The sequence below is a fragment of the Sphaeramia orbicularis genome, chromosome 24, assembly GCF_902148855.1.
Source record: "Sphaeramia orbicularis chromosome 24, fSphaOr1.1, whole genome shotgun sequence".
NCBI lineage: Eukaryota > Metazoa > Chordata > Actinopteri > Kurtiformes > Apogonidae > Sphaeramia > Sphaeramia orbicularis.
Genome location: NC_043979.1, coordinates 28765849 through 28788710, shown reverse-complemented (window position 1 = coordinate 28788710; position 22862 = coordinate 28765849). Strand labels below are relative to the sequence as shown.

At 37.7% G+C, this 22862-nt stretch overlaps 1 protein-coding gene across 1 annotated transcript in view; it reads right to left on the bottom strand.

Annotated features, from left to right (window-relative positions):
- The window catches only part of ryr3 (ryanodine receptor 3), a 173101-nt gene extending 150894 nt beyond the window's left edge, over window positions 1-22207 (bottom strand). The window contains exons 1-2 of the mRNA XM_030128736.1: window positions 22039-22207; window positions 4981-5100 (exon numbers count right to left, since the gene is read on the bottom strand). Of these exons, the coding sequence (XP_029984596.1) occupies window positions 4981-5100; window positions 22039-22086 (168 nt within the window). The 5' untranslated portion in view covers window positions 22087-22207. The remainder of the gene's footprint in view (window positions 1-4980; window positions 5101-22038) is intronic.
- Between the last annotated feature and the right edge of the window lie 655 nt (window positions 22208-22862).

Sequence of the window (22862 nt, the reverse complement as noted above, 5' to 3'; positions counted from 1 at the left end):
TCTATTATTAACTGAAGTGTGTCCACCCACTGCCATTGATCAAACTCCATGAGTTTTACTGGTGAAGATAACGGTGTTTCCACATTCACTGCAGAGCCTCTGACCGTCTAAATGGGTCATATCTGATGACCATGAGAAGATGACAAACTGCATTTTACACCAGTTATTCATATATATTGATAAGATTAATGAATCAACAGGTATTAAACAGTTTACAACAGTAGATGCTTTTGGTTGACTGTGTATATTTGGATCTTTATGGATTAACACCATCCAGTATGTTTTATATTTGTTGCTGTTTCGTCTGCTACGCTGAGGTCGCTAAGCAGCCAGCAGGAAGCACCAGTGCAACAACAAATAGATCATCTCTAACTGCCCATAAACACTGCTCAAGTTATTGAAGGTCTGGCCAAGGAAGACCAACCACCTGGAACTAAACTGGGCCTGCTGCAGAGCTGGGCATCTGGTTTAACTCTGCACCACCCAGGCATCCATTTTGGGATTGTCTCTATCTAATTAGCTGGATTGTGAAGTGTGTGCATGTTTTAATTCACTCCTGTTACTTGTCAGGAAAGCGGATCTGATGAAGAGCAAGTGGAAGACGGAATTAGACGACTAGATTCAGCGGAAGAAATCACAAGTGTCTCTGATTTACACACTGTCAAGAAGGGAGTCTGCCAGGGAACATCTAGACTAGAGCCTTTTTTTGGATGCATCTGTTCAACTGTATAGTAAAGCTACAAGTAGAGACAGCAACACATGTCTGTTTTGTCGCCTCCATTTTACTCCACATGCAGTTGTCTCATGTGAATTAAAGCAAGATGACACAACCTTTTGTATTTTACACTGAAGTGAATATTCATCACTTAGCCACTTTCATAAAGTTGAGAAAGCTGCACTCAGTTGATTACATTTGAGGAACATCTTTGTTGGATAGATATTTGTTGTTGTAAATCTTTGATCAGGCATCACACCATGAAGGCAACTTTCCTTTATTAACTTGCCAGGTGTCCACTAACAAATGGCTCTATTCATTTTCTTAAACAGCAAGAAAAACCTTTCAAACCTAAATATTAATTGAATGCGACAGCTGAAGGATCTCAACAGATAAGAATAATGTTTTCATAAATTTGTAGACTGCAGGATACATTTATCACACATCTCACAGTACATTGACATATCATTATCTCTCATACCTGAGTATATTCATGGAGAATAATATACATTTCCTTAATTAACTAAAAAGTTCATGCAGCTAATTTAAATGAGTTGAGGTCTAAAGCAAAACCACAAAAAATGTAGTTACAGTCATGTAGTTGTAGCTATTTTAATACGACAATAATCTCTATTTGACATGTGTCATTTGTATACTCTGAATTAGCCATTTTCAGAATACAGATAAAGAGCTGTGCAAAAGTCTTAGGCTAACGTTAGGTTGTTGGTTTAGTAGAGTTAAAATGACCACACATATTCATTTCTCAGTCTCTGTATTAGGATCCAAGGATATACAGTCGCAGAAAAAAATATTAGACCATCAAATGTCATCAAAAACAATGGTTATGCAATCAAGTTCTAATTCCTGTCTGTATCATGTGACTAAAACAGACAGAAAAGAAAACACTGAATGTCTAAAAGCACTGTGTTTGGCAGTACAATGCCATAGCTATTGATGTAAGAACTGAAGTGATTTGGGTTATTATCAAGAAAACCATGGAAAATGGTTAGATATCAGCTCTGAAATTAAACTCTTTTGAGCTATTTTTGTTGTTATCACTAAATGTGTCCAAACAAATGTACCTTCAGTTGTATTAAAACTAACAATTGCATTAAAATGAACAAGAAATTGAAGAAAACAAGGGTGGCCTAATCATTTTTTCGGCGACTGTATGTGAAGTATGTGCAACAATAAAAACAAAGGTTTCATGGAAAAAACAGCTGCTATAAACCAAAGTCGTAGTATTTAGTGTAACCTTCGCATTTGACATGTCTTTAACCCTTTTGTTCAGACCATGTGAGATCTATTGCAATAATTTTTTTGATGTTTTATACTAGGTTTCATTCAGCACATTCTGTTTGGGTCATATTAAACAGTGACTTTAGCCTTTACAGCCCATAGTTCAATTTTTTGTGTCTTTTCAGGCTGTGCACATATTTCTTGTATTTTTCTAAATTAAGGAGAATGAGAAATAAATATGCATATTCATTTCAGCCCTTCTAAAGGTGACCTAAGACTGTTGCACAGTATAGTATGTGGGATTTGTAGATATTTCTCAACTCTCATGAGGAATCTTTAGATACACACAGGGCATTCAGAATATGCATCTCATTTGCAGATGCATGCTCCAAGAAAAAAAAAAAAGAAAAGAAACAACACGCATTTCCAGTCAGAGAGAATAACACACCTACTTCTTAAAAATATGAAAGACAAAATCAGCAGATTTATGGATCTGAGCTGGATTGTGAAGCTAACTTTTTTTTTAGAGATGGTTTAAAAGGAATTAACAGGAGACTATGTTCACACAGTGGAACATCTGCCACCAATGTAAAACTCTGAAAAAGTTGTACAGCTGCATGTAAACAAGAATTTAATTAACCATGTAAACAGCTTAGTAATTTTGTCTATTTCAGAATAAGCCACAAAAAAAACATGATATTTGTGCACGTAAACATAGTTAAAAAGGTGCATAAAATACACCATCACAATGCAGCCAAAAGTGGGATTGAGTCCATTTTTCAACAGCAATTGTAGTAAATGTGAGCAGATGATAACTAACTCAGGTTCTGTGAAAGTCTGGATTTGTAGTTTGTTCAACATCAAATGTCCACTGCAGAATATAAGCTGTTTCATATAAGCATTATATTTAATGTGTACCAGATAATAAAATGTTTAGGTACAGGTACTCTGGTCTTTGTTCATTAAACAGTTCAGTTGAAAGAATTACGTTGTCACTAGCACATTGATCCTGGACTTCATCACTGTCAATACCGAGGGTGGGATGTGAAAAGGGGGGGTTTAAAATCTGCATCCCAACCCAGAGGGGCAACATCCCGATTCCCCAGCCTTTGTTGTGTATTCATGCATGCTGTACCACATTTGTCCAGCAGTCACCGCCAAAGCATTCATGTGATTCTGGACATAGCAATATCTTGTAAGGCTATTGTATTCCAAAATTGCTAATATCTCTCAAAATACTGGTCCTATCAACTTGCCGTTTTTGCTAGTGTCCTCCTTGACCAAAAATACAAATGAATTACAAACTGCTGCAGTTAGCTCGGAGAGGATTTTGTGTGATGCCCAAGACACACACACACACACACACACACACACACACACACACACACAGACACACACAGAGTCTACTTCCCTTTTATAATACAGATGATTGACACATCATGACCAGTCAATAAAAATGATGCAGGGACAAATAAATAATTAACATTATCATAATTTAAAAATGAAAATTAAATCAGGTATTTTCCTGTATTTAATTTACCGACCACATAGACGTTCATAAAAGCTCAGAGTAAATTCAAAAGGTTATTATATCAAAACAGAAGAAACTAAAAAAAAAAAAAAAAAAAAAAAAAAAGCAACTTTGTTTTAGGAAATATATTAACTGACTTGACATAAAAACAAGTATCAGCAACAACTGTCTTATGTGAAACAGGCATTAACGGTGAATGCATGTAACTCCCGAACTTCTGAACACCCAAATAAGACACATCTGATGCTGCTGAAAAGATGAGAAACTGCATTTTAGCTGAATTATTTCAATGTAATGATAGGATTAGTGGGTCATTAGACGAGTTAGATCAGTAGATTATTTTTGTCACTTTTAGCTGATCCTTGAGGGTTAAATAACTAATACAACTTAACATGGAGGAAAACTTTCACTTTTAAGGCCTGCTACTGCCATGGTAAGTAATCCAGATGTGGCTCTTGCCTCTTTTACACATCTTGGGTCTCATCACCACAAAAAGTTATCCAAGGTATCAAAGTTATCATAGCTCTTCCAACCAGCCTCCTCAGTCTAAGACAGGAACGTCAAACATACGGTCCACAGGCCAAAGCCAACCCACCAAAGGGTCCCGTCCAACCCATGGGATGAATTTGAGAAATGCAAAAATGACACTAAACATTTGAACAATCAAGGATGTCAAACTCATTTTAGATCAGGGGCCAAATTCAGCCCAATCTGATCTCAAGTGGATCAGACCAGTAAAATACTATCATAACAACCTATAAATAAGTTAAAACAAAAAATTATTTTTGTTGTAAAAAAAAAAAAAAAAAAATCAAGTAAAATTACATGAAAATGTAGAAACTATCTTTTCACACACAAAATGTGAATATTCTGAAATGTCTTAAGTAAAATAAGTACAATTTTAACAATATTATACCAGTTACTAAATGTTTTGTGCCTTTGTAGATCCACTGTGATCTGTAAGTTGTAATGCACATGTGTAAATGATAAGCTGAGGCATAATTTTGTTAAAATTGCACTAATTTTTCTCAAAAAATTTCTGGTTGTTCATATTATTCACATTTTTTAAAGGATAGTTTGTAAATGTAAACATTTTCATAACGTACTTTTACTTCTTCACTCTTAAAACACAGAGAACACTTTGGAGTTGACATTATTTATAGGTTATTCTGTAATTATTTACCTGGACTGGCCCACTTCAGATCATATTGAGCTGTATGTGGCCCCTGAACTAAAATGGGTGTGACACCTCTGGTCTAAGACAACCTTCAAGATGGTGCAAAGAGGTTGATTTCCAGGTCACAACTGAGGAAGTTAAGAAGTTGGGAAGGTGAAAAAACAAGGAATTGAAAAGCCTATGATTCTTATAAAGTGACAAAATTTTCCTACCTTCCTAATTTTTCTACCTTGTGGTTCCACACTTGCCCCTTTATTTCAGTACCGTCTGAACAAAGAGCCTTCAAAGCGCACACTACAAACTCTGTGCCATCCTCACCTTAGCTTCCGATGTAGATTCCAGGTAACACAGACGGTTTCCAAGTCCCTCCGCGGCCAGGCAGAACTTGCGATGCTCCTTCTGGATGGTGGCCACACTCTGGAGCACCACCTCATCATCCTGCCAGAGAAGAGAGGAGACTTAAATATTCTTATTGGCTGCGTTTCACTTGTCATTATGCATTCCTGTCTTGGACGCCGATTTGTAGGAGGGGGGGCTTTTATTACCACTGCAGGTGGAAGTTTCAGGAAACAGCGGGATAAATATACTTTGCCTGTTCTGTAGCCTATAGTGATGCTAATAATATACGCTGAATCTGAATGTAATGGTATAAATGAGGCATTTTAACTTCAAAAAACAGATGAAAAGTCTGCAGTGTGGCCAGAAGAATGAGTAACAATAAAGAAAAACCAAGCAAGTACATTTTCTGACATCACTGCAGGAGAGACGAAGTACTCGATACAATCAGTACAACTAATAAATAGACATCTGTATATGTTGGAGTGGGGGGGGGGGGGGGTAAAGTTCTATTTAGCAACGTGCACACATATATTGATTTTGTGTGTTAGCATGTGTGATAGTGTGTGTGCGCCTCCTGCCAGCTCACGTCCCACACTAATCTGGGCTGATGGTTGCCATGGTTCTGGCTCCCACCTCCTTCACAGCAGTATTAATTCAGCAGATTTAGATACAGGCTGTAACAGCACCCACAGACTCAGGAGGGGAGATAACAGACCCTTACTGTTTTCAACAATGGTATTCTACACACTGAAAATAAACCCCCAAAAAACACAGTTCAACAGGGGTTTTCCTGCCCCACATGAGACGATGGTGTATGTCTCGGGAGTTCTACTAACTGTCTAAGTGGAAAGAATTTGCCATTCATGACATTAAAAGCAGCATGGAAATTGCTGTATATAAGATAAAGTAACTGTGGACAAAGATTTACCAAGATCTTATGACCCACAATTTAGATAGACGGCATTATGTAGTGGGGAAAAATGCATTAAATGTGTTAAAACTGGTTTGCTGCCCGTCATGAAAGTTTAATGGGCTTGTTCCCTCATATGTAAAGTTATGAAATAACGTTTTCCATGAAGATACCATCATACTTCTTTAAGCAGAATAAAATCATTGTAAAAAAAGGAATAATAATAATAATAATAATAATTATAAAAAATGGTACCAGGCACAACAAACCCCGCCCCCCGCATGTAGCTTATTTTGGCATCGATCCAGCTGATGTCATCATGTCTATGTGTGTGCTGATGTCAGCATAGACAGACAAATTTCAGCCATTTTAAGTAAATGGGGAAAAAAAAAAAAAAGATTTTTAAAATTCATAAAAATTTGAATTTTGACCTACTTTTCCCAAAATGTTATCAGATCTATTCTGGGTCACTGGCAATTTATAAACCAAATTTGGTATGAATTGAGTCAATCGTTTTGCTGCTAAAGTGTTAACAATCAAACAAACAAAGAAACACACCGAACCAAAAACAATACCTCCCCTTTGGGGGGCGGGGTAATAATACAAATAATAATTAAAATAATAATAGCCTGATTAATGTTCCTAGTTACAATTTCACAGGAATTTGGGAAGATGCATTTTCAGATATACACTTTTGCCCGTAAAGTTGGAATAATTTTATTTTCAGATACATTCTTCTTTTTATTCCTTTTATACTCATCAGTTATCACCTTTGAGTATTTGCAATGATTACATACCGAGTCCAGTTACACTTTGTATATCACAAATAAACACATTTGTCACAATCATTTAATGAGAGGGGGTAAAAAAAAAAAAATGTATTCCAACTTAAATGGCAATAGTGTATATTCATGATGCATATGTATGATGTTTAATGATTTATTATGATTAGAATTGATCATATAGTAATAAATGTTACAGTGACATTGCTATGAGAAATAATCCCTGACCCTGAACAGAGTTTTTAAGATTATGTTGCATCATTTACAAGCAAAGAAGGTGGTTTTGGTACAACTTCACCTTTATCCTAAGTGCACAGAATAGGAAAAAAATAAATAAATAATAGCAGGTCAAGAACTCCAGCAGCGACTCTGGTGCACAACGATTTCATTAAAAATAGCGCTGCACATTTCAGCCTGTAGTGTTGGTCTAACTTTAATAAAGCATCACAAGCAAGCCAGAATAAATCCATTTTAACTGAATTTATTCTATTCTTCACCTCAACTTGCAGCTCTGAAAGTTAATCATCATTTTCTCTACAGAGAAACTACCTAGTAAGGAAAAAAAAAAGCGATTAATACACTGTGGGGCTTTTTAATGATTTATACAACAGGTAATTACTACAAAAGCCAATAAGAGCAGATCCAGGAAATGACAAAGAGCTTGGGTCTTTAAAAATATAGTGTGGTTAGTTAAGGAGTAATAAAGATCTTATTTATTACAAAGCTTTTAATTGATAAAGTGAAGCCTACGGTGGAGTTAAATGTCATGTTAAAGTAGATGAGGAGCCGAGCTGGCACAGCAGCCCATACCAGCAGCATCTTAAACACCCTCCCCACCAGACTCCGGGCTTCAGGAGGTGATTACTGATAGCAGAAAGCATCAATGTTGGTCCTAAATCACTGCTGCCGGTAGTTCAGAGATGGAGGAAACACAGCTTGTTGTTTCAGGCTACCGATAGGGAAACTTAATATGGCCACAGGATGACCGAAGACTTGTCACCTCTTTAAAATCAGTAAATAAACCTGTTTCTTTTCAGCTGTTTGGGATTCTGGTGGCCTTATGAAACCAGCGGGTCCTGGCAAACTTACTGGCAAACTATATTTATGTGTTTGTGCAGCATGCTGTGTTTTAAAGGCAGACTAAACCTCTAACTGTGGGTTATCGGGATCAAAATATTCTACGCAGTCTGACAAACTTCCAGTAGTAGAATGTAACTAAGTATATTTATCCTATTTGTACTTAAGTACTTTTTTTTCCATTTTATATAGGCTTTTTAAACTCCCCTTAGCGTCACTGGAAAATGTTTTGTCACTAAAAACAGGCCTGTTTGTCTGAGCTCATGAAAAGAAGAAAAGTTTTATTTTTCTTGCAATATTCAAGAAGAAATGAAAACATTTTATTTTCTTTAATTCCAGCATTTGTTTTCTTTTTTAGAGTGGTTTCAAGTACTGTCTATTCTTCGGGTGGTTAGAAATTTACTTAAAATGCATTCCTATTTTATGCTGAAATGTGTGCAAAATTGTGCACATATATGCATTTACACAAGAAATCTGACATCTATACATATCAAAAAAGCCCTTAAGGTACACTTAATACATTTCAGTCTCTGTTTTTTATTTGGATCTGCTTATTGGTCTCAACTGCAAATTTTGCTGAATTTTCATGTTCATTTTTCTTTTTTTTTCTCTTTTTGGTTCAACTAAAATAAATAAAAAGAACATATGGCATTGCTGTAGTGCAAACTACCCGACTCGATTATATCAAGTACTTTAAAGGTGTACAACCTTAAACATCTAAAACAGTAAAGCATCATTTATCAATAGTAGAACAATACTTTTCCTTTTCCTACTTTAGGTACCTTTGAATACAGAATCTGGAGTATTTTGACTGTGTTGGATTAGTACTTTTACTTAAATACAGGGTCTAAATACCTCCTCCACCATTCGTCAGAGCTAACTGGAATGGCACCAAGACATCCGAGTGGTGTAAAGCAATGAGAGCAAGAGCACAAAAGAGGAATATGCCAATCTCGTTCTAAATAAAAACAGCAACAGGACTCAAAGTTTCACCTCAAGTGTTGATATGGAACAGTTTGACCTTGTAAAAACACAACCACTATGATCAGATGTAATGAAACTGCCATGTGGACCTGCAGCAAAGATGCCTTCTTGAGACACTTTCTCTCTCTATGTGGCCCTAACTTGATCCCAGGCCAGAGAATCTAGTGAATCTGAGGCAAAGTGATCCTCGCAGCAGCAGTGTGACCATCTGCTAGACAGCTAAAGAGCAGCATCAGTACTATGTATAGGGTCCTGGCGTGCAGCAGGAGGAGGTAAGTGAGGGTTGGGTGGCTGCTTCACCCAACTTCCAAGTGTAGAACAGGAACTTGACCCTCTCTCTTTCCCAACCGACACCACCCGAACTCACTACCCAGTGGTTTGATTGTGTAGGTCACTTTTGCTGTTCAAAACTAAGCAAAAAAAACACACTTGGCACTCCAGTTTACCCGAATACCCACTGACACTGTTGAATGCATTGCTGCACTTCAATATTTTCCTCTGTTTTCTTACCCCTCCCTCATTTCTTTCACCCGGCAGCCAGCCTATGTGTGCCTTAACAGACAGCGGCAGGTGTTCTTGTATGCGGCCCGATGCATCCACCAACCGAAACCCGAGAACTCTCAGTGCTCCGGTGTGCCAAATAAACTCCCACAACTCACCCAGGCGCTGCCACCAATGTGAACTTGAGAAAAGGTGAATCTGTTCAATCCCTCAGCACTGCTATTTTGACATGCATGCTTTGCACATGCTCAGTCCAGATCAACAGGCAGACTTCAGGAAGGCAAAGAAAAGGTAGATGGGTATTAAAGACTAGGGCAAATTAAGAAAATTCCAGCACGTTTTGTCTCCTTGTTCACACGGTCTCGGTGTGTAGTTGGTCTAAATTGCAGTGACTGCTCAGGAGTCATGTTCCTCATAAATGTCTGGCTTGGTGCTAAGTACAGGTTGAGCTGCATGTTTTAGTGAAGCTTAGCTAAGAACAAGGAGAGCAAAGGAGGCACAGTGTGGATAAGTGAGAACTACAACCTGAGAAGCCCGAGGGCTGATGTTTGTGACTTAAAAATACTGTTCCTTGAGGTGAAATTCTAAATAAACATGTTGGTTTTCTGACATGTAATAGAATACTTTTTATAGATGCAAGGACTGTCAGTAAAACTCACTCACATTCTGAGATCAGGCCAAACTATCTGAGCTAACACACAGTTGGATGCATGCACAAGTCATCTGTCATCATGAGCACACGATATAAATAAGTTATTAATGCCATAATGTTTTTAGACTGTAAGCTTAGGCAATGGAAGAAAATAGAGTAAGAAGTCATTAAATGAAGACAATTTACTTATAAGAGGGAGAAAAAATAGACAACCAGATAATGCGTCCAAAAAAATGGTAAAAATGATAGACAGAGAGGGACTGAAAAACATACTTTTCAGTGATTTAACATTTTGTTCTACTAATAAAAGGTCAGGAAGGCCTGCAGGTGGAGGGAATTCAGTGGGCTGAATGGGAACTAATGAGTCGAGTTACACACACCCACAATATTTCATGTTAATAGGGAAGATACATCCAGTCTGGCCCCAGTCTGTCTCCGCTTTGTTTATTAATTGGATTTGATGCAAACTGTGCTTTATCATTAGAGTCGGCTCCACCAGTTGCATCTATTGTAACTGAATCTTTGCAGACCCTGGAATGCATCAGAACCAGGGACAGGAAATATGTTTTTTTTTTTCTGGCCTCAATAATAAGGACTGTTTGTCCAGGGCATGCAAAAAGCTGGACTTCTTAATTAATTAATTAATTAATTAATGTTACAAACAACTGATATTTAGAACAAAAATACATCTGCACTAGCTCTTGAAAATACAAAACCTTTGTGAAACGCCTTTCAGCTGACTGTCAAATCCATAAATACAGTACAATTTCAACAACATTTACTGACAGTTTTGTTTAGATTTTTTTTCACTCTTTTGTCTCATATCAGATTAAGAGAATGATATTCATAAAATGGGTCAACATCAGTCATGGACGAAAATCCATCAATCACTATCTATAATCACTGTTATATGCACAGTCATATGCGCATACTATGCTGTATCATATAGTCTAATTTCTGTCAGATTAAAGTCCATATTAAACTAAATTACGTGCACTATATTATCAACTGTGACCAAGTCTAAGTGGCTTTAAAGTCATGATCGAGGGGGAAATCACAAGCACCAGGAGCAGTAATGGAAAAAGCTTGTTCACTTTTGGACCAGGGCATGGAACAGGGGGAGGGGGGGGTAATTGATCAGATGATCTGAGAGATCCAGACCTAAAATAGAGATTAAGGAATTCAGAGATCTAAGCTGTTGCCACTCTATACAGAACAAACAAGGAAAATAAGTGAATAAATAAATAAATCACGAGTGACATATCGAGTGTAGAGACTTGGCTCCGTCTGTGGAAGGAGCTGCAGATGGGGATGACAGACTCCCACGTCAAGTGAGCTACAGTACAGTCAAGACATGAGGAGGTAAAAAGAATCTCCAGATCTTTAAATGAGCAGGATTTATGTTTGCTTCGAACCTCATGTGTTAACAGATATAACAGAATGCTGCCCACTAGGACTGATTGAACAGATGCTTACCTGAATGACATGTGGTTAACCAAACATAATAACATTACTGCCTCATCAAGAAAAAAATAACATTTAGAATATTTTATCCAAAGATTCTCTATCAGTTTACAACAACGTAACACACATTATGGTATTAAGGTGATTTTTTTCCCCAAATGAAAACCAAACCAAACAGGAAGTCGAAGCACATGAAGAAACACCCTAGGGTAAGTCTTAAGAAATGGCACACCCACTTTTTTTTTGCCATTATGCTGAAACTCCACCTTCATCACTTCAAAAATCTGTTTTTGAGTTTCATCTGAAACTTTCTGTAGGGGATGTTTGTTGTATATTTTAACAAAAGCCTAAAAAATACACACAGTTAAGCCTGTCAATTATTTTCAGTGATCGTACCTGTATTCAAAATAGCCGGATGAAAGTAACAGAATTGTCACATTATCACACATATCCGAATCATTTTCCACTTTCTGTCAATTAATTTCTTTTTATATACCAGTTACAGACTTTCATTATTTATGTTACTTGTGCCATATTCATTTATGGGTTCCAGCATTCAATACCAAAAAACATTTCTTTTCCATTAGGTGTATAGTATACTCATAAATAAACCACTGTCTGCCTTTTTTCCTGACATAAGTAGACTATTCAATTATTATTCCCATTCATTTGTATGAAAACCAACTGCCAACTAAAACGTCACTATTATGAGACCAGTGTTGACAATGTTAATGTTGCAGACATATGAGCAAACATTACAGATTAGAATGTGCAGCTTTGTGTGTGCACATCATGGGTCAAAATGAATAATGCACAACACATCTGAGCTTTAGATGAAAAAAAATGACATAAAAGTCCACAGTCAAGCAAGTTTTGCCCTGCAGTACATTGCTATGGATCACAGGCTCCAAGATTTATATGGTGTTCTTATAACAAATTGGATTTTCTTGGCTTAGTTTGTATGCATATTGCTTTAGAGCAGCTCCAAATAATAGAGGCCCCCATGCGTGCAAGGCCGAGACGCCCACCTCAGCAGAAGCACAGAAAAATAGGGGGGGTGCCGGTCAGGGACAAGCTGGAGCCTCTCTAAGTCCATCATCCTGTCTGATGAGACAGAGCGGACAGAGGCATGATGAAGTGAGGTGTGAAGAGGATCGTGTGTGTCTGTGAAGTGAGACGGTGAAAAACAGAACGAAAAGCGCACAGATCAGGTGAAGTGAAGATAGTCACCTGAGGCTAAGTTAAGTCTTCCTTTCTCCCTTTTAAACTCTCGGCTTTACCTGACAGCTGTTTCCCTCTTCATAGCGCTGTGCTGTGTCCGTCTGATTCTATGCAAACCTAACAATTTGAGTATCTGGTCTAGAAAATCCTCAAAAGACTGCAACTTGATAAGGCAAGCACTTGTTCTTCTAAATAGATTCCACCGAGTTCAATTTTTCAGTCGGCCCTCAGACAGATTAAAAACCCATGGGTTAATAGAGGACATGACACGAGATAAATTCAATGACCATTTGAGTGTTTCGCAATACATCAGTAGTAGTTTGTGACAAGGTAAAGCTGCCTCCGTACATGGGCTGGAAATAGTTTCCAGATCCATCAAGCCACAAGATGTCATTTCTGGACTGTAGCCTCCATGGTTGGATGTGCACAGCATATAAAAATGGTGTTTCTGCTACAGTGGAGGAGCAAAATAAATGTGATTTTCTCACTAAATACAGCATCCTAAGATTTTCCCTTGTCAGAAACCTAATTTAGATGGGATCACCAATTCAAAACAAAGTATTATTTCTTAAAAGTTGTCAATATTTAACTAGAGAGCACCTCAGCTGCCCTTATTGTCCTCACTTATCCCTGTAACTTGATAAGTCACTCATATGATGACGTTAGGAAGCTTCAGGTATGAATGTTTGCAGCTCTGTGTACACGGTGTATGTACATTTAATCTGGACTAAATAAAAAAGTCAATCTTAACAAATGCACAGTGACATAAAATGACAATGATAGACTACAGTTTAAGACACAGCTTAGCAGTATAGCAAGATTGATTGATTACCGGTTATGGGAATTCAAAAAAATAAAATTATAAATAGCACCCTTATGAACTCATCACAACCACCAACTGGATTTCAGTTCCTTCAAATAGGAGTGACGTATTTTCCTACAGTCACAAAAGTGAACAAGACAAAGTATTATCGAAACTGAAACCTCTACAAACCATAAATATCTGAACATTTGGCCAATTTTACCAAATCCTGACACTATTACTGTTACCCAAAATGAAATTCATCTAAATATCAAAGTATAAGAATTCAATGACAGACATTACCGCCCATAAATCCTTACAGTCCTGTGATTAATATGTCTAAAAGCCAGACTAAGTGGTTCTGCAAAGCAAACTGTAATGGTTAAAAAAAAGTGTACAACACGCTGAACTGTGCAGGCATTGAGTGAAAATGGCCCAAGAGACACATAAACTCCAAGAGGCTGATCGTCTGCACTTTTTCAAGTCCTCAACTGATTAATGACAGTAATTACTTTGTGTTAGGAGTTCTCTCACGCCTTCTGCGATTCTACTGCAAACTCTCCATGCACCTTCACACAGAAATCCTGCACCGTCTGATTCTTAAAGTGCTGCTCTGTACAAGTGTTTATACATTTCTACAGTCAGGCCTGTCAAAATAATTGCATAATCATCCTATCATAATTATGTGCATCTTTGTGCGGCGTATATGCATAATTAAACTCTTCTTAGACTCATCCAACAGTGGTGGCATTAAGCCAGAGTTGATAACGTCATTACTTGTGATAAGAAAACTAAGCATCCCCTCAAATTTTTGCATCATGATAATGTGACAACAGAACCAAAAATAGAGCTGCACAAAGAATTAAATTGCAGTCCTCAGGGTCATATTGTTCATCTATAGACACAAAAGGTTTCAATTATAAAGACCCTGTCTGATCAGTGACACAGAAGAGAGAGGTCCTGTGCAAAATGTATGCTTATTGAAGTTTGTCAACTTATGTAAACTAATGAATGTTAGGGTTAAAAAAAAAAATTCACATTTCCATCATTTTTCCTTGATAACTGAGTAGGAGCATTAAAATTCCAATAATGTCCACAATAATCACAATGTAAATACTGCAAATAAAATGTTACTTTATGTGGTGGGGTAATTGTGCAGCTTTTTTTCTTATATCAAACTTTTATTGTAAGTATTTCAGGACTGAACACTTACGTAACACCTGTAGGTGAAGACAAATGCACACCCTGGCTGAAGTGACAAAGAGGCCTTTCTCCAGTGCCTTTATAATTTATGGGTATTTCATAAGCACCACTTTAAGGCTGAAGACACAGAATGAAGCCGAATCAAACCACAGTCCAGCAGACAAAAGAGCACAAATAGCTTTTCTAGGTTTTCTCCAGCCAAAATGAGAAGAACAAAATTTAATCGTGGCTTTGCAAAATCTGTTAAATCCACTTCGCCTACAGGTCCAGTTGAATATTTAAAACCATCATGTCAAACAGTCAGCAAACATTATCAATTAGACTGTTTAACTAAACAGGGTCTCGGGTTTTGTTTATAGATGAAAAGCACTAAAGCGCAGTGAGTGATGTGAGGTCCTGCCACCCCACGTCAAGGTTGTGTAAATGATGAGATGGCAACAGGCTTACTGTCCTTCAGTACTGATGACTGGAGAAAGACGCTGCTGCCAGAGAACACACTGTTGCTTTGCCATCACAGCCCGTTCAATCAATACAGAGGAAATCCTTCTCATTCAATTTGGATCAAGAGGGGGGAGGTTCACCTGACGCCACGGGACAGTACTGCTCCCTCGCCAAAGGGGCAAACTTTGCAAGGACATCGACCAGTGCAAGGTTTTCAATGCTGCATGTAGGAATAATGACTGTATAGATTTCTATTTCACAAAGCAATTATGAGACCACAGCTCCTGATTTTCATTATACAAAGTTGTGTAAAGCTGAGCGAATTTGATGTTTTTGCTTTTTGAACAATGCAATGCATGCAAAAATCAATGGTAGTGCCTCCTCTGGAGACCTATGTTGCTCAGCAAAAAATCATACGTTTCTCCTAGAGATCAACCAAGAGAGAATTTAACCCATAAGGACCCAGTGTGACTTTTGTGGCAGTTCCCCAATGAATTTTTCTCTCAATTTACCCATTCCTAAGTTTTTTATCACCATTTATTTTACTATTGTCCTCTGAATTTTGCATTTTTTCCAATGAAAAGCATCTGTTTTCCTATGTGTAATTGATTGATCATGTAGATGTTCATAAAAACTCAGAGTAAATTCAAAGGTTATTGTATCAAAACAGAAAAAACTAAAGAAAAGTTGACTTTTTCAATGAAATATGCCATTAACTGAACATGAACCCAATGTCTCCATCCACTGTCATTGATCCAACTCCATGGGTTTTACTGGTGAATCAATGTTGTAGAAGATGACGGTGTTTCCATGGTAACTACGGAGCCTCTGAACATCCAATTGGGTCATATCTGACGACCATGAAAAGATGAATAACTGTATTTTGTACATTTTTGTAACTGTATTTTTGTAATTATTGGCATGGAGTGATAGGATTAGTGGATCAACAGGTATTAAACAGTTTAGAACAGCAGATGGTTTAGGTCGACGGTGGATGTTTGGGTCTTTATGGGTTAAAAGCTGATAACTGCTTTTTCCTGCTCCATACTGTTAACTGGCCAGTATCATCCAAACCCATCCCCCAAACATTTTGACACTGAAAATGCAGTATGTGGGTACAAAACTAACTTTCACTACAACAGCATAAGGGTGTAAGGTACTGGGAAAAAATGGGACTTTTTCATTCAATCTGTGGACAGTAAACAGTCTGTAAATGTGTGAATGTACCTGTGACCTGTGACCGTTTTTCTCTTTTGTTTTGTATTTTATATGAAAAACAATAAAAAATAAAGTACAAAAAAAAAAAAACAACTAACTGTCACATTAGCTGAAACAAATATTGCTAAATTTAAAAAAAATCCGAAACAGAACACAAACAAACTCAGAGTAATGTATAATTAGATATAGAAATGATCATCAAACACTGGAAAAAACAGATGGTTATGACTTGTTTTTACATTTTCTAAGGTATTCTTTCCCCTTGAAGCCTTTACTTTTATTTGAGAAGCCCAGCCTTCTGTGTGCCAACTTCTGCTGATACCAGTAGTTTGTAGTAGATTTTATTTTATCCCATAAATAATGCACAGACATCCTTACAAGTGCTGATTTTGGCTAGGTTTCTGAGTTTTACCAAGGCGAAAAATGTATGTTTATGATGTAGCTTTCCTCACTGTGTCTGTATGTGTGAGACGAACAGGTTAAAAATCAGAGCTGCTTTCATTCAATTGCTTGACATCTGCAGAAAGAAATGGAAAGCACTGCTAAATAATCCATCAAAACATATTGACCACTGTCTAAATTAGAGAGCATCTTTTTTTAAAATCTGATTTATATGCATGTCTGACACCATGAGCTTGTATTCTCACATTTGACTCCCCTTATGTCACACCTTGCCGAGCCTTCAACCAGTTGCATCAGATAGCCTTGCCCAACCTACTGCGATCACAACAATATTCACACCATGGTGTTACTGTGCTTATTTCCAGTAAAATGCATGTCGGAATGATAAGACACTGTTGCATCATCTGTGAAAACTTGACGACCAAATCAGAAGAACAGTAATTAAAAATGGGAAAACGGCTGAATTTATTAGTAAAGCTGTAAAAATGTTCATCAAACCAACATGACATATTAATATGACCATTACTTTGACATACTAAGCTAGAGAAAATGCGGTAATACAGTGTGGTATCAAGCATTACATTTCTAAATACTACTTTATCCCCATAAAAATGGTGTTAAAGTGTCACTGGTCTTGTCCTGCTTTGACTGAGGCTCTGCTGCTGTGGTGTAGTGCCAGGGGAGCTGAGCTGTATGTGCTGTGGAAGCATCATCTTTAAAAAGGCTAAATTTAAACCCCCAGAGTCCTCGCCTTGGTATGCAGAAGGCTTCCAGAACAACATAAACTCCAAATAAGCCCAGAGGAGCTACTGGTGGACTGCAGGCATTCAACACCTGGTTTTTAAGGTGCAACAAGTGCTCACCTGGATAACTATACACAAGACAAGCTTCCGGACTCATTAGGACTACACAAGTAACAACAAAAATATGTAAAAAACTAAAAAAAATAGCATCACTGACAACCTTTTTTTTTGACAATCAAGAAACATTCCAAAACACTTTTCCAGTGCCTAACTAAATGTAGCCCACTGTGGTATAGAAATTTAATAGGAGAAGACTGAAACATTAAATTCTGTACACACAACCAGAAAACCAAACTGCTCCAACAACATCTTACTTAGAACTTGCGGTAATAAATAATGACTTATGGCCAGTGCATGCCTATCTGAGCAAGCTATCTGACAAAGTTAGCATTAGCTAGCTAATATACGACCTGTGAGCAAGTCATATAACACCTCATCCAATGCTTACTAAAATGATCAACATAGTTTATTATTAAACATAGTAAAACACACATATATATATATATATATATATATATATATAATATTAAAAAAATATATAGAATTGGAAAGAGTTTACTTTAGTAATCCAAACTAATAAAAAAACACAGTTAGCTTAGTTAAATTCTTAAATAGTCATAATTAATTCCTTATCTTGAGCTAAATGGCATTTTGTTTTTATTGTAGGTATACATAATAAAACAAAATCATAACTACATTCATTAATGATTTCCCTTTGGTTCTTTAATTTTCCCTAAACCAGCTCTTTTGTGCAGTATTTTACCATCATTTCTGTTTAGCTAGCATGACTTCCTGTTTACAACACTGGTTGATTTTGATTGGGTGATGCCATCAATGTCTCCTAGTAACCGACTTATGCCAGACTTCAGCCCCTAGTAGCTAAACTTTTATCAAGTTTCGGTGAAAAACAGAAAGCAAGAGGGAAAAAAAATTTAAAAAAAACTTTGTAAAACACCTTTTATAAATAGCCAGAAAGAACTTAGGAAGAGCTTTAAATAGAATCGTAGATGCTACATGAGTTCCCCAAGCCATGGAATCTGCAACCTTATACTTCTACTCCACTACATCTCAGAGGTAAATATTCTACTTTTCACTCAATTACATTTGTCTGACAGCTTTCGTTATTTTCCCACCTGTCCAGTGAAAATCTCCAGATGTGTGGATTTTAAGTGTTTGTTACAAATAAAGGGAATAAATGTTCCTGGTCCTTCATAAGCTAAACAAACTCTTTAAAACCCCTCTTGGATTTGTCACTAAGCTGAAAAAGGGGCTGCATGAAAAGTTTACTCTGATACATCATGCCCAGAGAACAGATATGCAACAAATGTGATGATCTTATAGACTATACAAACCATACATGGGCAATACAGGAAGGAAATTAAATCTCTAGGTCCTTTTTTGTTTAGTTTTTTTCAATGTTGTGAGTGATTTGTGATTTTAACCAATGAATTTCTGGCTACATGATCTAAACACAAAATACAACTAAAAAACACACTTCACTACATGGATTATCTGACTGAACAAACACATTTACATTTAATATTTTACTAGAAGCAAACAGGTTATGTTACAATTTTCTATTGAGCAAGGAATGTCTAGAGAGGAATAATGTTTGATTGTGTGATTTAGGCAGTTTTCATGACTTTCATAAAGAAAAACCTCAACACATTACCCAGCCCTAAAAGAAACACAACCAATTATATATAGTATTTTAATTTAACTTCACCTTAAGCCCGCAGAGCATTAAAAAGGCAACATACAATGATACTGATAGCAATAATATGAATCTAAATAATTGCAGGGGCTATTATACTACATGATGGATGACTACATACTTTAGAATGCAGAACTTTTACTTGTGGCCACACATTTTCAGTGTAGTGTTAGCACTTTCTACAGTAGTAAAGAATCTCAATACTTCTTCCATCACTGTGACAATAACATTGAACTATAGCGTCACTTTAGTGAAGCACCAAGCAACTGTAGTCCCATCTTTGTTTACCATAATTGCTTCATATAGCACACAAAATCAATAGGCAGCATATGGCAAATTAAACAGGTTACTGCACATTTTCTGATGACACTGCAATTACCACCAGTCTTGTAACACTGCACTTTGCAGATTGAGCAAATTACGTGCAGATTGTGCAATTCCTGTTATAATCAAAAGTCAAACAGTGTTGTTTGAAACTCCAAAGCTCAACAGTCATCACACATCAGCATTTGGTTTAGTGGTAAATAAACTGGATCCTAAGCTGAGAGAATCCAACCTAGAGAAAATAACATACCTAATGAGCAAGCGCAGTTCTTTGTACTCATTTTTTTTGTGCCATAGATGCTGACTGTTGAGTAATTTAAACTTTTTCAGTTCAGACAGAGCGTTGAAGTGTGCGACTATAGAGTTACAAGAGGGGCATCTGTCTTGACTTTGCAGTAGAGGCGAAACATTTTCATCCTCTCACTTGTTTTTCGTTGCTATTCCCTTTGACAGAGAATCTCTCATCACTGCCAGGTTTCCCACTGTTACACATCAACAGCAAGGTGAGACTGTGTCCACGCTGAAATTGAATCAGAATGTCTGGACCTCTGTCACCACCTGACAAATACCAATGTGGCTTAAATTAGTGATGCGCAGTTGACCAATTAAAAAACACATTTTTAACATATCCAGACTTAAGAATAGCTGCTATTTCGACCACAAATCAAGTTTTCTTTACAAAAACACAAACAAACAAAACAGCTAACGCATTTGATGACAACATCAATTAAAGTCTTACAACCCTCTTCTTCACAAAACACATTCCAGCTGTATGCAAGCTTTAGATTGTAATGCAATTTCAATTAGCGCCCTTATTTTACCACCCACTCTTATTTCCTATGAATGGCCCTTCCTCTCACCACTGAGGTTTGATAACAAGGCTCTGTGGACCCCAGGGAAGCCCCCTCTCAAATCGCTGTTGTCATCAGATAGCCAGGATGCCATTGTGACAGTTGAATCCGAGAGGCATGGGTCAGCATATCATTGGCATCACAAATAGTAGGAGCTGTTAAGTCCAGGGTCCCGCCTGCTTCTAACAACCAGCCAAGCTTCCAGAAGCTATACAGACCAACAATAAACAGTAGCTTCTCAGGCAGAGAGAGTGGAATCTTACAGCCTGAGCCGTCATGACTAAACCACAACACTGAGAACAACATTTTAAAAGATATCAGAAGTCATTTACTCCTCTTCTGACCATGATGCAATAACATAATTAGATACTTAATGGTGCACAGCAGTTTGCAAGTGCAATCAGGCATGCCAAAAAGTTGTTTTTTTGCTGTATTTGTCCTAAACTTCCTGGTTTCCTTTCATTTCAATACACATTTTTTCCTGAAATGACTGAAAGCTGAGTTATAGTCCGCACACCAAACCTGCATGAATTAATATAAATCTTCCACTAGTGCTGTATATATTTGGAGAAAATATGTGCAGATATGATGTGCACAGCAATTTCTTACATAAAAACTGACTGAAGCATATCCAAATGTTGTATAAGAAATAAATAAATGGAAATGTAGACAGATACATATCTCAAAAGTTCAGCAGCAGAGGTTAAAACTGGTCACTTGTAATGTACTACTCAAAAATGCAGCAACACATAGGAAAAATAGCCTTGTAAGAACATAGTGTTGTGTTTTATCATAGCCTGGGTTTGCAAGAAGAATTTAACAAGTCAACCAACACTTTCAACATGTAACCACATTATATGTCAACGCTTGCATGGCACATTGGGGCAGTAGATGCATCTGAAAAGTAAATATCATGAAAGTAGCCCTGCTGTGCATGGAACCTGAGTCACAACTGAGCCTTAATGCTCTTCATGCATCCTGGGTCTAAAAGAATACGTGCTCGGTGCATATCCCCAGCACACCAACACACAAGCTGTCATATCATTTACAAGGATAACTGCTGTGCATAACCACCGAAACCAATCTGCGTCAAACAACTAAAATAGTAATCACAGAGGGCTTGCGTGTGAGCACAACTTATTGAAACTCCCTGAGCAGGAGAAAATACATCCATGAAAGTAAAAATAGCAGCGGCTGATCATGGAAAACAGGCATGACATGAGGAAAACAGACTACATGCTTTTTTTTTTTTTATTTTATTTTTTTTTAGCAGATGCAACAAAAATGGATTAGATCGGTTATAGATGAGGACTCAAAACGGGACGGAGCAGGGATAATGTGAGCTGGTTTTGCCCTTGCACCTGCAGACGGACTCTCATTGAGATTCTCCACATCTAGAGTCCTGCCGACAGGTGTGCCACGGCTGGGGGGTGCAGCGTGCAACCTGCGGCAACTTCCAAACATCACAATTCATGCAAAAGCAACCCCAGAATATCAATATCTAACGCGTAACAGTGCATTTTCTCCGAAAAAAAAAAAAAAAAAACTTCCGTATTGACGCCACTTTCGAGCATGGATCGACTTAATTGATGAGCGTCCGCTGCGTCGTAACGCGTTAATTGGCGATTGGAAACTGAAGCGCAACGGCACCAAAGCGCACCCCCTCCGATGAAATTATCATTACTTACAGTTCTCAAGAACTGGATCTCATCTTCCCCTTCTCCGCCCTCAGCCATGGCTGTGAAGGAGCCTGCTCAGACTCTGGAAGCCACCACTGACTGCCGGCAGAAACGCGATGCTGTGCCTCTCAAGCCGATATTAGCAGAGAGCTCATCCACAGCCATATAGGGCAGCCCGGCCGAGCCCCCCCCTCCCCTTCACTTCTCTTCTCCTCTCCTCTCCTCTCTTACCAGCCTACCCCCACACCCTCCCTTCCTCCTCCCCCTCCTCCTCCCTGTTCCTGAGCCCCGACGCCAGCAGCAGTGCGGACCAGCGGACGGACACAGCATCAGAGGACGATGCTGCTGCTGCTCCTGGTGGATCATCCTGCACGGAGGAGGAGGAGGATGATGATGATGATGCCCAAATAATACTACTTTGAACGTTTTAGTCCATAGTTTGGAGTCTTCTATCTGTGACGCATGGTGTTGAATGGCATCAGTGGGGCTTCATGTAAAGTTAGGACTGAACCCACATCTCACCCTGATGTCTGCCCACTTGGAAACTTCATTATTTACACACACATGCACGTTTACCTCATAGACAAGAATAATTTAAGATCAATTTTTCTACTTGGCCACACTGTCTGAAACTGATCTTGCTTTAAATTCATGTGTTTAACACACTGCAGCAATTTGCAATGGACTTAGAGGATTTTTAATAATGAAGATTCTGTCATATTATTGTCATATAAAATAAATTTCATTGTTAAATAGTTCATTCATTCTTTGTCACACTGACCTACTGATCCTTAGATGCACATTTTAATACAGTCAGTTAAACTGGATTGTAT